Raw genomic sequence first — 23,625 nt, forward strand, 5'->3', positions numbered from 1 at the left:
GGAAAGGAAGGGAGTAAGCTAGATTTTACAGCCACTTCAAGGCATGGGACCTGGACACCACTTCCATAGACACATACCCATGCAGGCTGTATATCTGGGCAGGGGAAAGAGGCTGGGGCGGGAGGGATGACAAATGTGACTTAAATATGGAAAGAGGGTTGTAATGGGTTTGGGGGATGTTCTGGAATAAAGAGGGTTGGGGCTGTTCCCCAGGTAGGCCACAGGCCCACCTTAGTCCTCTAATCCGTTCCTGGAGGTGGAGCCTGAGAGGGAACAGACGGGTCGCGTGGAGCCCAGTGAGTGGTGTAGGAAAGGGGTGAGGACATGGTTATCCGCGAGCCTTAAGGATCGAGGAGGAACCAGGTGAGCCAAACTCCACCTCTGGGTGGTCGCCGTCCAGTATGGCTCACCCCCTGCGAAGGAAACCCCGCCCCCGCTGCTCCTGCGCGCCCCGCCCAGGCCCGCAGCGCGGCTGCAGCGCGAGGGGCGGAGAGGCAGAGCGCGGCTAGAGGACCAGACGCCCAGGTCGCCCGCATCCAGTGCCGCAGGAGACCCAAAGCTCTCCTTCGCCCGGGCGTCCCAGCTGCTGCCTTCGCCCCAGCGACTGATCACCTGTCCTCCGCCTCGACCTCAGCTCGGCGCTCCCTGGCTCCCGAGCACACACTACCCCGTGCAGCCGGAGACTCGCCCCAGCCCTCGTCGGCGACCACCATGGCGGACACCAACAACGAATGCAGCATTAAGGTGCTTTGCCGTTTTCGGCCCCTGAACCAGGCGGAGATTCTGCGGGGGGACAAGTTCATTCCCATTTTTCAAGGGGACGACAGCGTCATTATTGGGGTGAGTGCCGCATCCGAAGGAAATTAGAGGAGGGGGAGGGATGCAAACATCTTTTCACCTCCAAGACTTAAGCTCCTACGCCTGTCATTCTGCAGCGGCTCCGGGCTGCTCGCCCTGCATCCGCCGCAGCCCCTCCTCTCCCCTGCATCAGGATGACTGGGTGTGGCCTGCCTAGGCCTGCAGCCAAGTCTCTGCAGAGTGGGAGGGGGCCCCTTCCTTGTCATCGGGAGCCCCAACTTGTCTTTGCCACTCTCTTGGAATGTTCCCACCTTTAGAGCCAGTTCCCTGCTTTGGGGATGTTTCTCCCCCCCCTTCCGCCCCCCGCCAGAGAAAGAGCGTTTTCCCTTTGTTATTGGCTTGCATCTCTACCTCAATCTCCAGAAAGGGAGGGGAAGATCGGTGAATGGGATAGATCAGAAATGGGAAGTCTAGGGTCTCTGTGGAGGAGTGAACCGGAGTGGATTCTAGAACCAACCTTTCATCACCTGAAGTAGTTGCTGCCTGGACTTGGGGTGGGGGAGGGGGTGCAGGTCTGATGAAGGGTTTTCTGGGAAAGAACTACATCGATGCCACACCCAATTGAGGAGGCAGCCTCTAGAACCCTACGGAAGAGTCTGCCTTTCTATCCCAAGTATAGTGTCAAGTGGACTGCAGACTCCCAAACCCTCTCAAGTCAAAATGCCCAAGCCCCCAGTTTATCTATTCATCTGATTTATCTATCTTCGTTGTATTGGAGACCCAATACAATGTGCCAGGTGACTGCTATCTCATCATGCTAGCCCTTCCCCATGGAGGTCTTGGGGAACATTGACACCTCATCATGTACTTGGTAGTCTGTGTTTAGTACCGACTTCTCAAAACTGCAGTCTTCAGGTGGTGATCATGTTTCCATTTTACAGATTAGGAAAGTGAGGCCCAAGCAGGTTGAATGACTTTCTCAAGGTCATGCTGAGAATCTGTAGATCTCTTCAGTCTACACGACTGGACTCAAGTCTGTGATTCCAAAACTCATGAGATTTTCCTTTGTGTCACCTTGTCTCCCCAGATGTCTGTTCCAGACCATTATCTGTGATGCCTAAAGGGACCTCAGGCTGTGAGGGGTGAGAGGAGCGGTTTGAGTTCTGCAGGGTTTTGGGGGTACTGAGCCTAGAGACTAGTGCCAGTTTTGGAAGGGAGGGCACCTGTGAGGGCAGTCCTCAAGGTCAGGGTGATTCCTCTGTGTCTTAGTCTACGGTGCTTGGCATAAAGCAGTGAGAAAGGAGACTTGGACCTCCTGAGTTAGGGAAAATAGGACCTGTTTGTAAACATGTCTCTGAGAAAGCCCCAGGCTCCTACCCTAGCCTGTCACACACTCACTCACACACGGGGCACTTCTTCTGCTACATGGAGGGCATCTCTGTTTTGTCTTAGGGACCCTAGGTTTGCTGTTTGGTCCAAGTGGCCAAGTTAAAGAAAGCCCCCAATCAACCCCAGGGACCCCCGCCCTGAGTAACCTGGCTGGCTTTCCGTGGGGGATTTGCACTTTGAGGCCCCTTTAAGTCGCAAAGACTGGAAAGCAGGAGGGGTGGTCATGGGAAGCAGTCGTACTAGGAGTGTCCTTAGGCTCTGAGAGTCTTACTGGTATGGGGTGGGTCCTGGCCCGTGATGTTACGAGGAAGGATTGAGGGAGGCGTCTGTCCATTAGCTTAGTCCTGCTAAGCAGGGGAGGCACCCAGGGACGTGGGGAGAGAGTGGAGTTGAAAAGAAGCCCGTGGTCCTGTGATAAAGTAGATCCTATCCAGCTCTGCGGTTGGGCTCCTCTTACCTGTGCTGCCGGGACTGGTGGGGTTATACCTTTGTCTAGTTCTGACTCTCCCATGCTCAAGTCTCTCACTCAAGGAGTAAGTTCTCACAGGGGCCATTTTGTCTCAGGCAGCTTCCTCAGAGCCGCCTGCCTCCTGGACTTTCATCCCCATCCATCCCCATCCGCCCAAGGATGGCTTAGAAGGGAGGACTGTGAGGAGGCCCTCGAAGGTTCCCCGAGGCCATGGCAACCCCTGCCTCTCGTCTCCTCCTCTAGCTCTCTCTGGGAGCCAGCGTGTGGGGAACTGCCTGATGATCAGTGGGAGAAGCCACTTCAGAATGTCTGGGGTTGAGGGACAGGATCACCCACCAGAGCCAGAGGCCTCTGCTCCCTCCTGTGCTGGCCGGCTCTCCCTTCTCCACCCATCGCTGCAGCTTGCTCTGGGCTCAGGGGGCCTCTGTCCCTGGCCGAATGGGCTTGCAGGGGGTACAACAGCAAGATGGAGACAGTTCTGTAGGTCTTTGCCCTGACTCTCTGACTTCCCTTAGGAACTAGCGGGTGGGATTCGACAAAGTCAACAGCCTGAGTCGTGGTAGGCCTGGGGCGCGGCCTGCGTGTGGTGGACCGCCTTGATTTGTCCTTTTTGCATTTAGAATCCAGTCGACTGTTGTCACCTAACTTGTTTAGGTGTCTTCCTGGCTTTTCTCATCTTTGTTCCAGCCTGGGCCGCTGTGTCTGTACCAGATGTGGGGGGAGGGGTGACAGCAAGGACTCAATTAGTTTCCATCAGACCCCACCCCTCGTTTCAGCTGTCCAAAACTTCTTCCCTCAGGCCTCCCAAAAGTTAAACGAATTCTGCTTTTGTTTTTGTCTCTGTGTAGCCTTGACTATACTGGAACTCGCTCTGTAGACCAGGCTGGCCTCAAAATCACAGAGATCCACCTGCCTCTGCCTCCCCGAGTGCTGGGATTAAAGGAGTGTGCCACCAACGCCCGGCTTGTTTTTGATTGTTGCTGGGTTTTTTTTCATTACGTTTATTTATTTTGCGCACACGCTGTGGGTGGTGGCCATGCATGTGCTACAGCACACATCAGGGTCAGGGGACAGCTCTTCCTCCCACCGTGCAGCGCCTCAGGATTGAACCAACACCGGGTGTGGCGCACCTTCACCCACCGGGTTATCTCCGTGGCCCAGCTCTGGCTTGTTTTGTTGTGAGACAGGCCTTCTATGTGTCTCGGGATAGTCTGACACTCTGGGTATCCCCGTCTGCACTCAGACTTCCTGTGCTGTCTCAGCCTCTCGAGTGCTGTGATTGCAGCCTGTGCCACCATCACTGCTTTGAGGGTCCTGGGATTTCTGAAGGGAGAGCAAGGATCTCTTTAGCTTTGAGGGGAGGGTCCTGAAGGGAAATGGAGAGCCGAGGCAATGTTCATTGTGGCTAGTTTCTCTCGAGCATTGGCATGGCAACAGTACCCATGGGTGTCACCATACAATAGGGCCTGGTGCTTGAAGTTTGGGTTCTACCAAGTGTTTTCTTGACAACGGAGCAGGTGTTTGAACCCCTAATCTTATGCTCCCCATTAGCATCAAGCAGCACATGTGATGTGTGAGGTGCTGGGTCCTCTCCTGTGCCAGCTTATGAGGGAGGTTCAGAGTGGAGCCCTGGCTGTGGGACTCTGCAGGGAGAGCCCTGGGGATGACTGGGCGGAGCATGGAGCTTGCAGGGCTGGGAGAGAGCAGCTCCCCGGTGGAGAGGCTTCTGCAGGGCTTTTTCTAACAGAGCAGGTCATTCAGCTTTGGGGCTTTGACATTAGCTGGGTGTGACATTACCTGGAGGAGGAAAGAGTGGAAAGGGACCTCTGAAAGGATTTGTTTTGGGGGGGAGACTTCTAAAATGAGGTTGATGAAAGGGCTTTAGTTCTACTTGAAAACACTTTGAGAAATACAGACCAGGGAGGGCATGAAGCAGCAAGGACAGAGCCAGAGAAGACTCTGATATGGGGCGGATGTCTGCGGTACCTTGGTCACTTTGAGTATGGGTTTGCAGCCAGGAACACGGGGCTTTAGAGCCATGCTCACCATTTCATAGCTGTGTGACCGTGGGCAGACTATTGACCTCTCTGAGCCTCATTTTCCTCATTTACAAAGTGAGGATAATAATGCTTACCTCCTAGGATTATCCTATTATTTTTTTGTTTTTAATTTTTATTTGGGGAGTGGGCATGTATGTGAAAATATGTGCGTGAACTTGCACATAGGTCCACAGACAGAGGCTGAAGAGCACCCTTGTCTTCTACCTCTTCCCTTGAGAGTCTTCCTGAAACTGAGGCTCACTGTGGAGGCTGGGCTGGTGCCCAGCAACACCTTGGGGTCCGCCCCCCTCACCCTCTCAGCACTAACGTCACAGGCACACACAGTCATGCCCAGGTTTTCTGTGGGTGCTGGAGATATGAACTCAGGTCCTCATGTGTGCACAGCCAGTGATCTTACTGCGTCACCTCTGCAGCCTCTGTTCCCATCGTACTTTAAAATCACATTTATTTATTTGTGGGGTGGGGCACACGTGTGCAGGTCAGCTGGCAGGAATGAGCTCCTGCTTTCCACCGAGTGAGGCCTGTGAATGGAACTCAGGCTTGGCGGCCGCAGGCGCCTTTATCCGCTGAGCCACCTCACCAGCCCTGTTCGCTGTTTTTTGAGACAGGTTTTTGCCGTGTGTCATTGGCCAGTTTATAACTCACTGTGTAGTCCAGGGTGGTTCAAGTTCAAACTTGAGGTAACCTTCTTGCCTTAACCTCTTTGAGTGGGATTACAGCTGTGTGCCCCTATGCCCCAAACAGTTAAAAGTTTGCCTGAGAAGTTAAAAGTCAGCTTGACACACCTGTAAGTCCTAGCACTCAAGGGGCTGAGGCAGAAGGATTACAGGTTTGGGCCAGCTTGGACTCCACCGAGAGGCCATGTCTAAAAACAAAACAAACAAAACAAAACAAAGGTGGGCAAGGGGGTTGCTGGGGACGGTTCAGGGGTTCAGAGCGCTGGCTGCAGTTCCGGGAATTGGCTGCCCTCTTCTGGTGCTTGAATGCAGTACACATGCATACATGCAGACATACACTCATACACATAAAACAAAGATGTTATTCTTACACATTTTTCTCTGCACAAGTAAAATTTGGAAGTGCTTAGCACATTGCCCTCTTATTAATGGTTTCATCCAAATCGCTAAGCTTCTAGTATCTGTTTTATTCAACAAACATGAAGAGTAGCTCTGCTTGGTGTTGGGAACTTGGAAGGGGACATTGTTTTGGGGGGAAATTCTAGATCTGGGTAGTGATGTGCAACTCAAAGGAGAAGCCTGGGCAGCGGTGCACCATCAGAAATGACATTTTCTAGGAGGAGCTTGGTTGCCATGGTTCTGTTTATAGCATGGGGAAGACTGGAGGCCAGAAGGAGGGCTGTGAGTCCCAGGCTAGCCTGGGCTACCTAGCAAGGTCCTGTCAGAAACAAACAAAAGGCTTTTACCAGCTCTGCATTAATTTCCTTACTTTCCAATAAAGATCCTTTATTACATGCTATGGGGTAGGGTGTGGTGCACATTCTTTTAATCCCAGCACTTAGGAGCAGAGACAGGCAGAGCTCTATGAGTTCCAGGACAGTCAGGGCTACACAGTGAAACTCTGACTCAAGCCCAAACAAAAACAAAAGCAAAAACCCCACAACATACAGACAAAACAAAACAAAAATGATATGTAGCTCAGACTGATTTCAAACTCATGGTGACCCCCCTGCCTCGGCCACGGAAGTGCTGAGATTATAGACATGTCCACCATGGCTAGCTGATGAAAATCTTAAGGTACAACTTTTAGAAGGTGCATTCAGAAAATTGACAATTTGAGGCCAGGTGGAGCTACCAGGCTACAAAAAACCCCAAACCAACAACAACAAAAAAGAGCTAAAGGCCGGGCGGTGGTGGCGCACGCCTTTAGTCCCAGCACTCGGGAGGCAGAGGCAGGCCGATCTCTGTGAGTTCGAGGCCAGGCTGGACCGACAGCCTCCAAAACAATACAGAGAAACCCTGTCTCGTAAAACCAAAAAAAAAAAAAAAAAAAAAAAAAAAAGAGAGCTAAAGATTGGAATTGACTTGGAGTTGAAGGTCCAGACAAGAATAAGGAAGTAGGGAAATCATAACGTATGTCATGCCTCATCACAAGAATGATAAATGCACCTGTTTCTTAGCTCTCGAATATGTGTTATCCCAAGGGCCCCGCCCATCTTACATCTGCACACCTTCCTTCTTTCCAACCTGGGCTAAAGAAGAGGGGTTTCCCGGGCTGGAGAGGTGGCTCAGAGGTTAAGAGCACTGACTGCTCTTCCAGAGGACCTGAGTTCAATTCCCAGCAACCACATGGTGGCTCACAGCCATCTACAATTCAATCTGGTGCCCTCTTCTGACAGAACACTGTGTATGTAATAAATAAATAAATCTTTAAAAAATTACAAGTATATAAAAAAAAAAGAGGATTCCCAGGCAGGCACTTGAGAGCACACTCTCCTTTTTATCCATACTAAGCTTTCTAAAATCCTCCCACCCAGAAGATTTTGATTGAGTGTGTGTGTGTGTGTGTGTGTGTGTGTGTGTGTGTGTGTGTGTGTAGATTTGAGTGTGTTGTTGCCCGTGTTCCCCCAAAGGGAGGCGGGAGGGGCCAGGCTGGCTGGAGAGTTATATTTAACACCCTTTGGCTGGGTGCCTGGCTCCAGGCAGCACGACTGGAGATCACTGGTGGAGAAGAGAATATCATTGGTCTGGGATAGACACGCTTTGTTTGTTTCTGTTTCTGGCCACTGGGTGGGAGAAACATGGATGTGCATTACAGTTAAGAATTAAGGTAGATTTTTCTTTAATAACATTGGAAAATATATAGCTATAAACCTAATACTCTTTTACTGTTGGCAGAGTTACCATTCTTTTTTTTTTTTTTTTTTTTTGGTTTTTATGAGACAGGGTTTCTCTGTATTGTTTTGGAGGCTATCGGTCCAGCCTGGCCTCGAACTCACAGAGATCCGCCTGCCTCTGCCTCCCGAGTGCTGGGACTAAAGGCGTGTGCCACCACCGCCCAGCCCAGAGTTACCATTCTAAGAGTAGTTATTTGATATTTGTTTCTATATTTTGTTTTTATTTTTGTTGTTGCTGTTCTTTGGTTGGTTTTTCTTTTGTTTTTTTTTTTCTTTTGTTTTTTAGCTCTGCCTCCCGAGTGCTGGGATTAAAGGTGTGTGCCACTGCCAACAGCTGTTTGGCGGATGGGGTTAAAGGTGTGTGTCCCTGCCAACAGCTGTTTGGGGGATGGGTTGAGCTCTTTACAATACCAGTCACAGTGATACATCTTCACACAGTGTACAGATGTCCAAACATTGTCTGTACTCTTTTTTTTTTTTTTTTTTTTTACGAGACAGGGTTTCTCTGTATTATTTTGGAGGCTGTCGGTCCAGCCCGGCCTCGAACTCACAGAGATCCGCCTGCCTCTGCCTCCGGAGTGCTGGGATTAAAGGCGTGCGCCACCACCACCTGGCCATTGTCTATACTCTTGCAATTTTAATTTAACCTGAATAGCTAATCAGGAACAGTTCCGTTTCTTTTTCCGTTTTTATTTTTTCCGTTTATGAGACAGGGCTTCTCTGTAGCTTTGTAAATGTGTGTATCCCAGGCTGGCCTCGAACTCTTGATCCTCCTGCCTCCACCTCCTTCAGTAAATCCTGCTGGCGTGCGTCACCACAACCAGCCCATTTCTGATTCTGTTATCTCCTCCTCCTCTGGAGACAGGGTCTCATAGCCTAGGTCGACCTTTGAACTTACTGTATAGCTCATGCTAGCCTTGAATGGGCATCCTCCTGCCTCCACCTCCCTGTCCTGGGATCCCCAGGGTGCATCATCACGATGGCTCCCATATCGGTCTTCTAAAGCTGTTCCATCCATCCATATGCTCCTGACCCCCACAAGACTTAGTTTTGTTACTGTGCAAAAGGCACACCCTCCCCGTCTTTTGTCTTTCTGCCTCTGTCCCCCACCCCCAGAGAACTGTGCGTGGCGTTCAGGGAATGACCAGGAGACCTTCGCCTCACACCTCACCCACCCACAAGCTGAGCCCAGCTGATACACACCACTTGTTAGAATTCAGCTTGCAGTTGGAGCTGGGTGTATCGAGCACAGCTTTGATTTCGCTGTCAGGAACAGAGCAAGAGAGCGGCTGCCTCCTGGAGACCAGAGCAGATGCTGTCTGGCGAATGAAGACGTTAGGACCACACTCACTCTCAAGCCTGTGATAGTCTGATAGCCGTTCCGGGGCATGCTGCCAAGCCCACTGTGATGTCTCCAGTGGCGGCTTCACGGGTCCTGCCACGGTGTCTCCCACACATCCTCCCCACCATGGCCACAGCGTCGTCAGGACCCCTGCTACCTTCGGGGCTGAAGTGGGCTTCATGGCCATGGGCAGGGAGCCTGCGACTGTATGTTTTCAGGTCATGAAGGAGGTGTTCTGAGTGACACACTCCATCCACAGCCCTGGCACACATGTGAACTCATCTGTCATGTCTTTAAAATGCGTAATCTCAGTGGACGTGTGTGCGCATGTGTGCTGCACTGCTTTTGGCTGAACTCAGGGCCTCCTCAGAGCGGCACATGCTTGTGATTCCAGCACCCAGGAGGATAACCAGCCCCATGGTAGACATTCTTATCTTTTCAGTCAACCAATCTTTTGTTTTTGTTGAGACAGGGTTTCTCTGTGGCTTTGGAGGCTGTCTTGGAACTCACTTTGTAGACCAGGCTGGCCTCGAACTCATAGAGATCCACCTGCCTCTGCCTCGGAGTGCTGGGATTAAAGGCGTGCGCCACCAACACCTGGCCAGTCAATCAATTTTAGACATGTCAATGTATAGAAACCAACCTCACTTTTGTTTGTTTTGTTTTTTCTAGACAGGGTCTCACTATGTATCCCTGGCTATTGTGGAACTCACTACGCTATTGAACTCATAGCAATCCACCTGCCTCTCAAAGGCTGGGATCAAAGTTGTGCACCAGTATACCTGATTGCTTGTTTAGTGGAGTTGTAACTCACCTCCTCCACTCCTTCTTTGATAAAATGACATACTTTTATTTTTACTTATTGTGTGTGTGTGTTGGTGTTAGCACACCATGACACACATGTGGAGGTCAGAGGTCAAGTTGTGGGAGTCGGGTCTCTCCTTCCTCCAGGTGAGTCCTGGGGAATCAAACTTAGGTCAGGTGAGGCAGTTAGAAGTTTCACCTGCTGAGACATCTTACCAATTATTCCTTTTTCCTCTCTCCTCCTCACCACCCACACTTTCTTTCCTTCTTTTCTGAGGATCAGTGGGGGCTCAGGGCTTCATGCATGCCAAACACACACTCCCTGAGCCACAGTCCAACTTGTCATTGCTGGATGGTCGACTTTCTTCTGCTTTTTTTTCTTGAATGCAAACCACTGAAGTGAACGATTTTATATATATTTATATCTTTAATCACTTCAGTGTTTTGCAAACTGCATTCCTAGCACAGGAACCTTGGTGTAGAGTATCAATATTTAAGTACTTAGTGGGATATAATGACTTGCTAAAATCAGTTTACCACACTCCATTAAGGAGGTTCCTCCCTCGCCCCTTTCCTTTGTGAGTTCCGTTTCCTGGCTTTACTCTTTTTAAGTGTAACTTAATATTTCAGTGATTAGATCAGACCCAGGGCCTTGCCTGCTGTGCTCCAGGAGGTGCTCCAGGAGGTGCTCCAGGAGGTGCTCCACCACGAGCTCCACTCCTCATCCCAGCTGTGCGGGCTTTGGATGTGTTGATTATGGATAGAGAAAATAAATTTTCCCAGCTGGTCTTAATCAAATGACAGATTTAATTAAAATTGTTTTTCAGTCCAGCGTCTTTGACCTTGAAGTCTTTACACAGCTGAGGTGACCTTGAGTTTCTGATTCTCCAGCATTCACCTCCCTAGTGCTGGGATCACTGGCAGGGGCTCCCACATATAGTTTATTCTGTGCTGGGGATCTAACCCAGGGCTTTGAACGTGGTAGGCAAGCATTCTGCCAACCTACACTCCAGCTCTAACTTAAAACTAATTTATTATTATTCTTTATTGTGTGTGAGTGCTTTACTTGTATATGTCTGTGTGCCGTGTGCACGCCTGGTGTCAGCTTCCATGTGGGTGCTGGGAACTGAACACAGTAGCGAGTGCTACCACTGAACCATCTCTCCAGCCCCGAAGATTGTGCGTGTGTGTATTCGTTTTAGTTTTTGTTTTTGACACGAACTTACTATATAGCCCTGACTGGTCTGGAATTCACTATGTAGACAATGCTAGCCTCAAATCTCCAGAGACCCTGCTACCTTCTGTTGGGATTAAGGTATGCACTGCCATGTCCAGTCTGTAGTTTCTGTTTTTGTTTGTTTTTCGAGACAGGGTTTCTCTATATTGTTTTACAGTCTGTAGTTTTTAATATTTACAAATTAAATGTTTCTTCCTTTATACAAAGAAATATAAGGAAAAAAGATATATTATTGTGTCATCTTTGAAAGTATTTATAATTTTTCTTTCTTGAGAAATAACATGTACACAATTCAATATAATATCTATCCTACATTTCTGTCCTCCAACTCCCCCGTCTGCCCCCCACTAAGTTCAGTTAGACCTGGCCCAGTGGAGCATGGGAAGACCAGCCAGTGGGAAGCTCGCAGCTCCTCCCCATCCATGCCAGGATGACGGACTTGAGCTTATGTGGGGTGTGGTGGTAACTAAAGTTGTGTGCATTCACGAGTGAGACTTGTCACAGCCAGAAAACACCATTTCCCAGCACTCTTCCTGTCCTCCAGCCCATATGCCTTCTGTCTCCTCGTCCTCGAGGTTCCCTGAGAGGGGAGTGTGTGTTATTAGGGCTGGGATGTATGCATGCGGTAGGGCAGGTGTTAGCATTCAGGCATCTGTACTGGCCTGCCCTTGGGGTTCTGACAGGATACACCCTCAGCTGCAGCCACTAAGAGCACCACCTGTGCACATTCACTACATTCCCTTCTAAAGGGACCCTGCCCACCTCCCATATCTTCCTATCCTCCCTCTCCCCCCTCCCCTCCTTCTCTGCCTTTCTCTCTGGGTTCGAGGCCAGCCTGGTCTACAGAGCTAGTTCCAAGACAGCAAGGGTTGTTACATAGAGAAATCTTGTCTCAAAGGAGAAAAAAAAGTGTCCTCTCTCCCTGTTTCTCTTTCCAAGGTAACTACTGTCAACACTTTTGTAATTCTTCCTATAAAGTAAAACCATGTACCCAGTGCTGAATTGTAGAACCATGCTTACAGCTGTCAGTCTAACCCCAGCCAAGTTGCCTTTTTTTTGGTGGAGGTGGTGGGACTTTCTTTAGTTTGTTAAAGTTCATCTCCGAAACTCTGCCACGGGTGGACTGAGAGGCTCACATTTCAGTTGGACACATGTAGACTCTAGTAAAACAATTCAACAGATGGGTCTGATTGGCAGTGAAGACACAGCTGAGGGATCTGCCATTTGTGGCAGCAGAGAGCAGACCCTAGATATGATTAGAGACTCTTTGCTTAGCTCCCTGAATTTATACGGTTTGCAGCACATTACCTGGGCTAGGCCAAGTACTTCGGGGTTTGCCGGTCGGTCTGCCTCAGTTTGTCCTATTGTCGTTCCTGTGCTTGGCTTCGTACAAGGTAGATAAGTGCTCTCCCACTGAGCCATGCTCCTTAGGGGCATCCCTGGAGTTTCTTGTCCTACCTGATCCTGCTGCAGCTGCAGCCCCAAATAAACACATGGACATTATATTAGCTATAAAAGTGTTGGCCGTTGGCTAGGGCTTCTTACTGCCTAGCTCTGTCTTAATTATTAACCCGTTTCTATAAATCTATGTATTTCCACGGGATCTTATCTTACTGGAGAATGCCTGGTGTGTCCTTTCTTCCCAGTATGGTGGGCTCCCTCTACCTACCTTTTCCAGAATTCTCCTCGTCTTCTAGTCCTGCCTATCTTCCTGCCTCATTGGCCAAACTGTTTTACTCATCAACCAATAAGAGAAACATATATACAGAAGGACATCCCCCATCACATCCCCACTTCTGATTTCATGTATGTCTTTCAAAGCGAGAGAGCTGCGCCAGTGTCTGCACGGAGACCGTCCATGCACGTTTTCCTCACTCCCTAGGGAACAGTCTACACCCGTGTCACCAGTTTCAAATCTCACACCCCAGGGAACAGTCTACACCCGTGTCACCAGTTTCGATTCTCTCACTTAATATGTCATTAAAAATGTTTTTACGGCCGGGTGTTGGTGGCGCACGCCTTTAATCCCAGCACTTGGGAGGCAGAGGCAGGCAGATCTCTGTGAGCTCGAGACCAGCCTGGACTACCAAGCGAGTTCCAGGACAGCCTCCAAAGTCACAGAGAAACCCTGTCTCGAAAAACCAAAAAAAAAAAAAAATGTTTTTACGCCGGGCGGTGGTGGCGCACGCCTTTAATCCCAGCACTCGGGAGGCAGAGGCAGGCGGATCTCTGTGAGTTCGAGGCTGGGCTGGACCGATAGCCTCCAAAACAATACAGAGAAACCCTGTCTCGAAAAACAAAAAAAAAAAATGTTTTTACGTGTATACGTGTTTTGCCTGCATGTATGTAAGTGTACTGCATGTGTGCCTGGTGCTGGGGGAGGCCAGAAGAGACCCAGATCCCCTGGAACTGGAGTTAAGGACGCTTGTAAGCTGCTGTGTGGGTGCTGGAACTGAACTCGGGTCCTCAGCATGAGCAGTATATGCTCTTGGCCGCTGAGCTGTCTCTCCAGACCCCTTCTTGAAGAAGTTCTATACCAGACATACAGCCCCAGAGAGGAAGATATTTTTAAACTTTGAGGTTCTTTTCACTGGTAATGAATACTTTCTCTCTTCCCATTTATCTTTTATCTTTTTTCTGTCTGGTTTCCCAGGAGTGGAGTGCTGGAATCTCACATCCAGACGAGGACCCCCTTACCCTGTGAGACGCTCTGTAGCGACACGCTAGCGCACAGCACCCCTCCCGCTGTCAGAAGTAAACTACTTCTCTTTCCAGGGTCTCTCGTCTCCCAAACTCCTGTGTTTTCAGGGCTACAGAGTGGGCGTTTCTGCAGACTGATGGAAAGCTCTCCGGGCTACAGAGTGGGCGTTTCTGCAGACTGATGGAAAGCTCTCCGGTGTCATCTTCCGCCTCACATTCCCTACTGATGTCCGTTTATCCTGTTTTATTTCCCCTCCAGGGAAAGCCATATGTCTTTGACCGTGTGTTCCCCCCAAACACGACTCAGGAGCAAGTTTATCATGCATGTGCCATGCAGATCGTCAAAGGTAAGAGACTGGTCTCCTGGATGTATCACCCCCGCCCAACGATCGCCACGCCTCCCTCCCCTCCCCCACCAGATCGCTTTCTCTGCCTTTTCTTCCAGACGTCCTTGCTGGCTACAACGGCACAATTTTTGCTTATGGACAGACATCCTCAGGGAAAACACATACCATGGAGGTGAGGGTTCTGACTTGGGGTTGAGGAATGCGAGGAAGGTCCGCAGAAGATCTAGGATCTCTATAGGGGCGATGCAGGGATGGGGGGGGGCTGAATCAGAGGCAGGTGGGTCCAGAGGATGCGTGAGGAGCAGTGTGGTAGGCGAGGCTTGGAGGAATCCCTTTAGCCTGCCCACTTCCCCTCTCTCTCGTGACCCCTGCTGTCCTCCTCGGACCCTGAAAAGTGTCAGCAGATGCTGCTCAGTTACCAGCTTCCATGCGGTGGCAGACATAGCGGTGGCCATCTTCCTGTGACTCCTTACCTCCGTGTCCCCTCTGAGTTGTCTTACTCTGGTATGCCTTTCCCTCCTCAGGGAAAGCTGCACGACCCTCAGCTGATGGGAATCATCCCTCGGATTGCTCGAGACATCTTCAACCACATCTACTCCATGGACGAGAACCTTGAATTCCACATTAAGGTGATGGGCAGATGACCTCTGGGGGGCCCAGATGGAGATGGGATGGAAAAGTCTAGAATGAGCCTGCTAAAGCTTCACCCTCCCCTCTGGTTACCTCAGCTTCTCACCAAGGTGCCCTCTCCCGCACTTTGCCAGCCCACTCTTCTTGAGCCAGTCACGTTGGCTTGGGTTCCTGTGTTCGATTACCCTCTTGGGGCTGGAGAGATGGCTCAGGGGTTAAGAGCACTGGTTGTTCTTCCAGAGGACCCGGGTTCAATTCCCAGCACCCACATGGCAGCTCACAACCGTCTCTAACTCCAGTCCCTAGGGATCTGATAGGCTCTTCTCGAACCTTGCACGCACATGATGTATAGACACACGAACACAAAATGCTCACACACACAAAATTAAAGCAGAGCATCTCACATCCATCGCCCCCTTTCTTCCCGACCAGGTTTCTTACTTTGAGATTTACCTGGATAAGATCCGAGACCTTTTGGATGGTGAGTACCTGGGCTCAGTGGGTGAATGTATACGAGGAGGCTGAGGGCAGAGAGACCGCCTTTATCCAGAGTTTGGTTTAGCTGGGCATCCAGGATGTGTCTCTTCACACCAGAGTTGTCTGGTTCTGCCCTCCACAGACTTTCAGTCAGGGATGGTGGCACTTGCCTGGAAGCCTGCGCTGAGGCAGGAGGGTTATGATTTTTGAGACCACGCTGGGCCACTTGGCAAGATTGAAAAGGGGTGGGAGGAGGTAAGAGTGGAGCCACCTCGCAGGGGTGAGGACGTGCGTTCAAACCCTAACTAATAGGGAAAACAGAGACAGGAGAAAGGGGTGGGAATATAGGGCAGGAGGCAAAGTGTTTTCCTAGCACTGGTGAGATCTCCATTCAGCCCCCTGTACTTCAGAAGAAGAAAAAAATTCCCCAAAGTCTGAGAGAGCTGGGGATGAGCTTAAGGCTCAGCCCTTACACATATGGAGCCCGTGGGGAGGGAAGGAATGGAGCCTCCCATGAACATGGCCTTTGGGTTTCCCTAGGGAGTCTTCCTGCAGAGTACCGAGGGGTGGGTGGGCACTGGTCTCTCTCACCCTGCTCTGTCTTGATTCAGTGACCAAGACAAACCTGTCTGTGCACGAGGACAAGAACCGGGTACCTTTTGTCAAGGTGAGAGAAGGCTGAGTTCTGTGTGCAACTCAGGCGTCAGGAGCCCGTGTGAGGGAAAGAGGGGTCAGTGGCCAGACCGTAGGCGAGCAAGATCAGAATGTACGGTCCCTGCTGTTTGCCTCCTACAGGGTTGTACTGAGCGCTTCGTGTCCAGCCCAGAGGAGATTTTGGATGTGATTGATGAAGGGAAGTCGAACCGTCACGTAGCTGTCACCAGTGAGTGGGGAGATAAAGAGCTCTTGGGTCTGGAGGTCTTCTGGCTTCTGTGTCTACTAGGGGCTAGCGAATGGGAGGAGGACCTCCTGTCTGTGTAGCCCACTGCCTAGAAGGTGACACAGCAGGGACGGTCCTGGTGGCCCTTTCTCTCTCGGTGGGTGGAGCGGCAGCTAACGGGCACTGTGGCTGAGGGTTGCCGCCCTGCAGGGGTGGCTGGGTAAGGGGACCATGTTTCCACCCCTGCAGATATGAATGAGCACAGTTCTCGGAGCCACAGCATCTTCCTCATCAACATCAAGCAGGAGAACATAGAGACTGAGCAGAAGCTCAGCGGGAAGCTCTACCTTGTGGACCTGGCTGGGAGCGAGAAGGTCGGGAATTTTGGAGGAAGGTGGGGTGGGGGGCTGAAAAGGAATCCTCCAGGGGAAGCTTTGCCTTTTTAAAAATTAAATTTTGAGAGCAGGCAGTGATGGCACACACTTTTGATCCCAGCACTTGGGAGGCAGAGGCCAGTGGGTCTCTCTGAGTTTGAGGCCATCCTGGTCTACAGAACTTGTTCCAGGACAGCCAGGACTACACAGAGAAACCCTGTCTCAAAAAGCCAGAAAACGGCAACAACAAAACAAAAACAATTAAATTTGAAAGAAAGCTAAATTTGGCCATGTGATACTACACCTTTCATGCCACATTGGGAAGAACAGGCAACTCTCCAGTAGGAAGCAAATATTTCACCGTTAAAATGTATCACAGGGAAATGGCTCAGTAGGTACATTGCCGTGCAAGCCTGAGGGCCTGAGTTCAGATCTCCAGAAGCCACACGAAGCCAGGCACGGTGGCTCAGGCCTGCAATTCTAGGATTCCTACAGTTAGAGGAAGATGGTGTAAGTGGCAGTGAGCATTGGAGGGACTCAACCTCAAATCAAGAACCAACACCTGAGGTTGTCCCCTGATCATACACATGCTGTGCATGCTCACACTGCCCCAACCCTGTCCCCATCACACACACACACACACACACACACACACACACACACACACACACACACACACACACACACTCCAGGGCTGGGAACATAACTCCTTTGGTAGAGGCATGAAACCTTGGGTTGGTCTCTCTAGCAATGCAATATTGTTACACTCCTGCCATCCCAGCACTTGAGAGATGGAGGCAGGAGGATCGGAAGTTCATCGCTGACAAAACAGGAGTTTGACTAGCCTGGATGAGTTACCTTGTCTCAAACAAAACAAAATGTGGGGCTGGGGAGATGCTTAGTTGGTAAACTGCTTGCTTTACCAGCTTAAGGACCCGAGTTCAGTCCCCGGCACCCCATAAAAATTCGAGCATGGTGGTGCATGCCTGCAGTTCCAGCACCAGGGAGGTGGAGACAGGCAGATCCTTGAGGCTCACTGGCCAGCTAGCATAGCTTAACCAGAAAGTTCCCTGTCCCAGCAAGAGACCTTGGCTCAAAAGAAGCAATGTGTCAATTTCTGAGGAACACCACCCAAGTTGACCTGTGGCCCCTACACATATGCACCTGCAAAAACACAAAACACGAAACAATCCTGAATCAGGAGTGGTGGTCTACATCTGCAATCCCTGCAGTTGGCTGAGCAAGATTGGGCTACATGATTATGAAGCCAGTCTGGGCTACTCAGTGAGAATCCACCCACCCTCACCCCCAAACAGTCCAGTCAGTTAAGTTTCTCCTCAAGATCATACACTGTCATTACCGCCAAATTCTAGAACATTTCCTTACCCAACAGTTACTGCCCATTCTCCCCAATACCCATCCATCCCCTGGAAACCACAGAATCACCCTCTGGCTTTGAATTTGCCCATCCTGAATATCTCGTATAAGTGATAGTATGTAACATGTATACTGTCATGGTAAGGGGCATCCCCAGGAGAGGTCGGGAATGGAGGAAGGGTCTCCCTGATCCTGGCTGAGCATCTCTGTCCTCTTCTCAGTTCCCTCCCTCTTTTTGGACTTGGCCCTTCTGAGGAAAGATGTGGTGACAGCGTGTGTGGCTCTTCCTGACACACTTGTCCTGTAACCCTCTGACAGGTCAGCAAGACTGGGGCAGAGGGTGCTGTGCTGGATGAGGCTAAGAATATCAATAAGTCACTGTCGGCCCTTGGGAATGTCATCTCCGCCCTGGCTGAGGGCACTGTAAGTGTTCATCCCCCCTCACCCTCTTCCCCGTCTCCCTGCCTTCTCCTCATGCCCCAATGCATGGGCTGTTCAACCCTCAGTGAACACCACTATCCCTTGTTACCCTGTTGAAATTATTTTTCTCATTCGTGGTCTGCCTCCTGCTCTAGAAAAGTTACGTGCCGTACCGTGACAGCAAAATGACCCGGATTCTCCAGGACTCTCTGGGCGGGAACTGCAGGACCACCATGTTCATCTGCTGCTCTCCGTCTAGCTACAACGACGCGGAGACCAAGTCCACTCTGATGTTCGGGCAGCGGTCAGTGTCAGGGCCCCCAGAAGGTGTCCCAGGTGCCCCCCCCATCACCAAAGGCCAACAATGAATCTTGTCTTCACCCAGGGCAAAGACCATTAAGAACACTGCCTCCGTCAATCTGGAGTTGACTGCTGAGCAATGGAAGAAGAAATATGAGAAGGAGAAGGAGAAGACCAAGGCCCAGAAGGAGACGATTGCAAAGCTGGAGGCCGAACTAAGCCGGTGGCGCAATGGTTAGAGACGGAGCTCCCATGGGCGAGGCCTAGGGACAGCCCCACCTGGGAGTGTTTAAGGCCAGCAACAATCTCTAAGAAGCAAGGCCGTTTCTGGAAGAAGTGTAGAGGCACAGTGTGAATAAACTGATCACCTACCAAGATCCTCCAGGGGGGGGGGGGCTGAGATCCTGGCTCTGAGGAGGACTCAGGGAGGGTTGGAATAAGCATGCAACTCTTTTCCCCACCTGTAGCCAGAGTATCTGCTCTGAGGGTGCAGGGGCAGCGTGGCGGCAGGAGCCCAGGTAGCTGCTCACATTGCACCTGTAGTCAGGAAACAGATGAGAGCTGAGGTTCCGTCCTCTTCCTCTTTCGGTCTGGACACCAGTCCATGGGATGGTCCTGCCCACCTTTAAGGTGGATCTGCCCACTTGAACTAACTCAGTCTGGAAACCCCCTCTTAGGCATCCAGATCTTCGTCTCATAGGTCTCATAGTTGGTGCTGGTTACTGTGAGGTTGATAATGTTGACGTTCACACTGCTTTTCCCTTCCTTCTATCCATCTGTCAGGAGAGAACGTGCCTGAGACTGAGCGCCTGGCTGGGGAGGATTCAGCTCTGGGAGCTGAGCTGTGCGAGGAGACCCCCGTGAATGACAACTCATCCATTGTGGTCCGCATCGCACCTGAGGAGAGGCAGAAATATGAGGAAGAGATCCGCCGCCTCTACAAGCAGCTTGATGACAAGGTGAAGGCTGTTGGGCATGGTGCTGAAGGCTGAGAATTTAAAAGTGAAGTGCTGTAGTCCTCTTGGTGTGTGAGCTCTCCAACTCAAAGAGGCACTCCGGTTCTTACGGGACCTCGCTTCTTCCTCTGGTCCTGGCACTTTGAAATGGGAGAAGTAGCCCCTCACCATTCCCTCTTGCCCCTGACAGGACGATGAAATCAACCAGCAGAGCCAGCTCATTGAGAAACTGAAGCAGCAGATGCTGGACCAGGAAGAGGTAACAGCCCTAGTGAAAACCCAGTATTCACCCCTGCAAATCCGAAAGTGCTTCCCAGCGTGGGAGGGGCTGAGGATGTGGAAGCTGGGTTGGCAGAGTGTGGGCGTAGCATGCATGAAGCCCTGTGGCTGATCCCCAGTACAGTGTAAGCCAGATGTCGTGGCACATATGCCTGTAATCTGGCACACACCTGTGACCTGACACACACGCCTGTAATCTGGCACATGCCTGTAAACACACACACACACACACACACACACACACACACACACACACCTGTAATCTGTCATGTGCCTGTAATCTGGATGGATTACAGGCACATGGTCATTCTTGGCTACAAAGACTTGGATACATGGAACTTTATTAAAAAGAAAAAGGCATGGAAGAATAGGCGTTCTCCTTACTGGCTAGTGACCCATGAAAATAGTTGCAGTCTGGAAACTTCTCTTAGGAAGCTGAGTCAGGAAGAATTCAAGGCTAACCTGGGCATGATAGTGCATGCCTTTTGTTATAGTTTAAACAATTGGCTCAAGAGAGAAAGATGCCATGGTGACTGAGTTCACGAGGAGGGGTTTTTAATTAGGGGAGAGAGGGGTGGGGAGTGGGGAGACTGGCCTCTGGGGACAGGAGCAGCAGAAGAGAAGAGAAGAGGGTGGAGGGAGAGACAGAGACAGGCAGAGAAGCATAGAGAGAGAGAGAGAGACAGAGACAGCAGGGGGAGGTGGGCAGGGCCCATTTAAAAGGGAACATAGTGAACTTGCACAGGTGGTCTTAGTGGCTGCAGCTGAGGGCGTATCCTGTCAGAACCCCAAGGACAGGCCAGTACAGATGCCTGAATACTAACACCTTTGATCCCAGCACTTAGGAGGCAAAGGCAGGTGAATCTTTGAGTTTGAGTCCACCTTGTCTACAGAGTGAGTTCCAGGACAGCCAGAGCTACACAGAGAAACCCTCTTTCAAAAACAAACTAACTAAAAAGAGTTTGAGCCTGTTTGAAGTTACATAGTGACCGACCAGGTTGTTCTTCAAGTCCAGATGATGGAGTCCAGGTGCTTTCCCATTCTGGTTAATGAGGCCTGATGCTCACATCCCTTTAACTTGTACTTCAAGCGTGTGTCGGGGGGTGTGTTGGAGCTTAGCTAGGGGCCCACGAGGTGATCACTGACAGAGAGCGGTCTTACATGCCCTGCCTCTCCTTCAAAGCTGCTGGTGTCTACTCGGGGAGACAACGAGAAGGTCCAGCGGGAGCTGAGCCACCTGCAGTCGGAGAACGACGCAGCGAAGGATGAGGTGAAGGAGGTGCTGCAGGCCCTGGAGGAGCTGGCTGTCAACTATGACCAGAAGTCCCAGGAGGTGGAGGAGAAGAGCCAGCAGAACCAGTTGCTGGTGGATGAACTGTCCCAGAAGGTGGTGAGTGGCTGGGGAGCGTCCCAAGGGCACCCCAACCTCAGAACGCCCCTGCTGCCTGCCATGACTGCCGCTCCTCCAGCACTGGTGTTCGGTGTGCTGAGACGCCCTCCCCTGCCCTGCCTCTGCAGTGTGCCCTTCTCTTCCAGAGGCTTCTGCAGGGTCTGTGTTCTCTCATAGAAGCCCTCAGAGCCTTAGGTGACATGAGAGGCTCTGGGAAAGGGGAGCGGGAGGGTGGCAATGGTAGTGACCTTAGGGGCTGTCTCTAGGCCACCATGCTGTCCCTGGAGTCTGAGCTACAGCGGCTCCAGGAGGTCAGTGGACACCAGCGAAAACGGATTGCCGAGGTGCTGAATGGGCTGATGAAGGACCTGAGTGAGTTCAGTGTCATCGTGGGCAGCGGTGAGATTAAGCTGGTAAGCTGGGGGGTGGGACGGGACGACGACACGACGGCAGTGTTGTTCAGGGCACTCTTGCTCTGGGCACTGGGGAGTGAGGCATGGTGGGACAATCTATCCTTATGGGGTGCTGAGAAAGGCAGGCCGAGGAGCCAAGAAACATCCCTCCCAAGAGGTGGATGTGATGTCACACATCTGTAATCCCAGCATTTGGGAGACGGAGGCAGGGAAAACAAGAGTTCTAGGCCAGCCTGGGCAAGCAGACCTTTTTTGTTTGTTTTTAATTGACAAAACAAATACACTGTGCTCAGATTAGACACAGAATGACAGAGATTTGTAGGAACAACTGAGAAGCTGAGAAGACGTTCTAAAGGGTTCACTTAGGAGAGAGAGACAGAGAGAGAGAGAGAGAGAGAGAGAGAGAGAGAGAGAGAGAGAGAGAGAGAGAGAGAGAGAGAGAGAGGTTCCTGTGGCAGGATCTAGATGTTGACACAGGGTGGGAATGACATCTGTGCATAAGAAAACGACCCTTTGGAAGCCGGGCAGTGGTGGCTGAGCACACCTCTAAACTCAGCAATCAGGAGGCAGAGAGACAGGCGGATCTCTGTGAGTTTGAGTCTCGTCTGGTCTACAGTTCCAGGACAGCCAGGGCTACACAGAGAAACCCTGTCTTGAAAAGCAAACAAACAAAACCCCAAAACAAAACAAAGAAATAAAAGAAAAACCAACCTGTTGGGTTATTAGGCAGAACTAGTTTATCTACAAACGAAGTCCGGCTGGGTGAAGGGTGTGCAGCTGTAATCCCAGTCCTCCGGAGGCCGACACTTAAGCCCGGGGAAGGGGTGGGGAGGGGGAAGGGGTGGGGTGGGGGATGGAACTGGTATGGGTAATAGAGCAAACAAAACAAGACTGGTTGATTTTTAAAGTGAAGGGGAGGAGTCTCAGAATGTCAGCCGAGGCTTTGAAGTGAAATATTAGTTGATGGGAGCCATGTCTTACAATTGCTGTGGTTGAAACACCGGGACCAAAAGCAAGAGGGCGGGAGGAAAGGGTTTATTTGGTTTATGTATTCCTAGTCATGGTCTACTGATGGGGCAGGAGCTGATGCACAGGCGTGCGACTTTATTGGTTTGTGTAGCCTGTTTTCTTATATCTCCCAGGGCCACCAGCCCAGGGGTGGCACCACCCACAATAGGCTGGGCCCTCCCCCATTAGTCATTAATTAAGAAAATGCCTTATGGGCTGGAGAGATGGCTCAGAGGTTAAGAGCACTGGCTGATCTTCCAGGGGTCTTGAGTTCAGTTCCCAGCAACCACATGGTGGCTCACAACCACCTGTAATGAGACCTGATGCCCTCTTCTGGCCTGCAGGGATACATGCAGGCAGAATGCTGTATACATAATAAATAAATATTTAAGAAAGAAGGCAGGCAGGCAGGCATGCAGGCTTGCTTGCAGCCAGATCTTATTAGGCATTTTCTCAATCAAGGCTCCCTCCTCTCAGATGACTCTAGCTGTGTCAAGTTGACATAAAAGCAGCCAGCACAAAGGTGTTCAGGAATTCCCAGCTTCCTTGAATGCCTGCAGCGGGATGTGATTCAGGCAGGCAGAGGGTAAAGGAAGTAGGTACACGCTTTCTGCCTCAGAGAAGCAGCTCTTCCTCCTCTGCCCACCCTCAGCCAGTGGAGATCAGTGGGGCCATCGAAGAGGAGTTCACGGTGGCCCGACTCTACATCAGCAAAATCAAGTCGGAGGTCAAGTCTGTGGTCAAGCGGTGTAGGCAGCTGGAGAGCCTCCAGGTGGAATGCCATCGCAAGATGGAGGTGACTGGTAGGGAGCTGTCATCCTGCCAGCTGCTCATCTCACAGGTGAGTGTCTGAACGTGAGGGCTCACGTGTGGAAAGCCTATTCTGTGGCACAGAAAAACTGGCTGGGCGGTGGTGGCACGCGCCCGGTGGGTCTCCAAGTTCGAGGCTAGGCTGGTCTACAGAGCAAGTTCCAGGACTGGGCTACACAGAGAACAATGCCTCGAAAAACCAAAAATCAAAACAAAAACGCTCCCCAACACCCACCTTCATGCCAGTGTTGTGGGTCAATGGAGATCAAGGACTTAAGAACCCGGGGTAATATTGGGGAGGATCCAGGCCC

General features: G+C 51.0%; 1 protein-coding gene across 2 annotated transcripts in view; it reads left to right on the top strand.

Moving 5' to 3' along the window:
• Positions 1–478: 478 nt before the first annotated feature.
• The window catches only part of Kif5a (kinesin family member 5A), a 34,291-nt gene continuing 11,144 nt past the window's right edge, over positions 479–23,625 (top strand). The window contains exons 1-16 of one of the 2 annotated variants that reach the window (XM_005079761.4): positions 479–840; positions 13,913–14,000; positions 14,099–14,172; positions 14,525–14,629; positions 15,063–15,111; positions 15,719–15,774; positions 15,903–15,990; positions 16,237–16,361; positions 18,057–18,161; positions 18,314–18,462; positions 18,544–18,692; positions 19,242–19,417; positions 19,605–19,673; positions 20,877–21,083; positions 21,350–21,496; positions 23,157–23,345. In XM_005079761.4, coding sequence (XP_005079818.1) covers positions 712–840; positions 13,913–14,000; positions 14,099–14,172; positions 14,525–14,629; positions 15,063–15,111; positions 15,719–15,774; positions 15,903–15,990; positions 16,237–16,361; positions 18,057–18,161; positions 18,314–18,462; positions 18,544–18,692; positions 19,242–19,417; positions 19,605–19,673; positions 20,877–21,083; positions 21,350–21,496; positions 23,157–23,345 — 1,905 coding nt within the window. In that variant the 5' untranslated portion in view covers positions 479–711. The remainder of the gene's footprint in view (positions 841–13,912; positions 14,001–14,098; positions 14,173–14,524; positions 14,630–15,062; positions 15,112–15,718; positions 15,775–15,902; positions 15,991–16,236; positions 16,362–18,056; positions 18,162–18,313; positions 18,463–18,543; positions 18,693–19,241; positions 19,418–19,604; positions 19,674–20,876; positions 21,084–21,349; positions 21,497–23,156; positions 23,346–23,625) is intronic. The other variant, XM_040754755.1, reaches the window with a different exon arrangement.

The sequence above is a fragment of the Mesocricetus auratus genome, unplaced genomic scaffold (assembly GCF_017639785.1).
Source record: "Mesocricetus auratus isolate SY011 unplaced genomic scaffold, BCM_Maur_2.0 Super-Scaffold_100011, whole genome shotgun sequence".
In the NCBI taxonomy this organism is placed as follows: domain Eukaryota; kingdom Metazoa; phylum Chordata; class Mammalia; order Rodentia; family Cricetidae; genus Mesocricetus; species Mesocricetus auratus.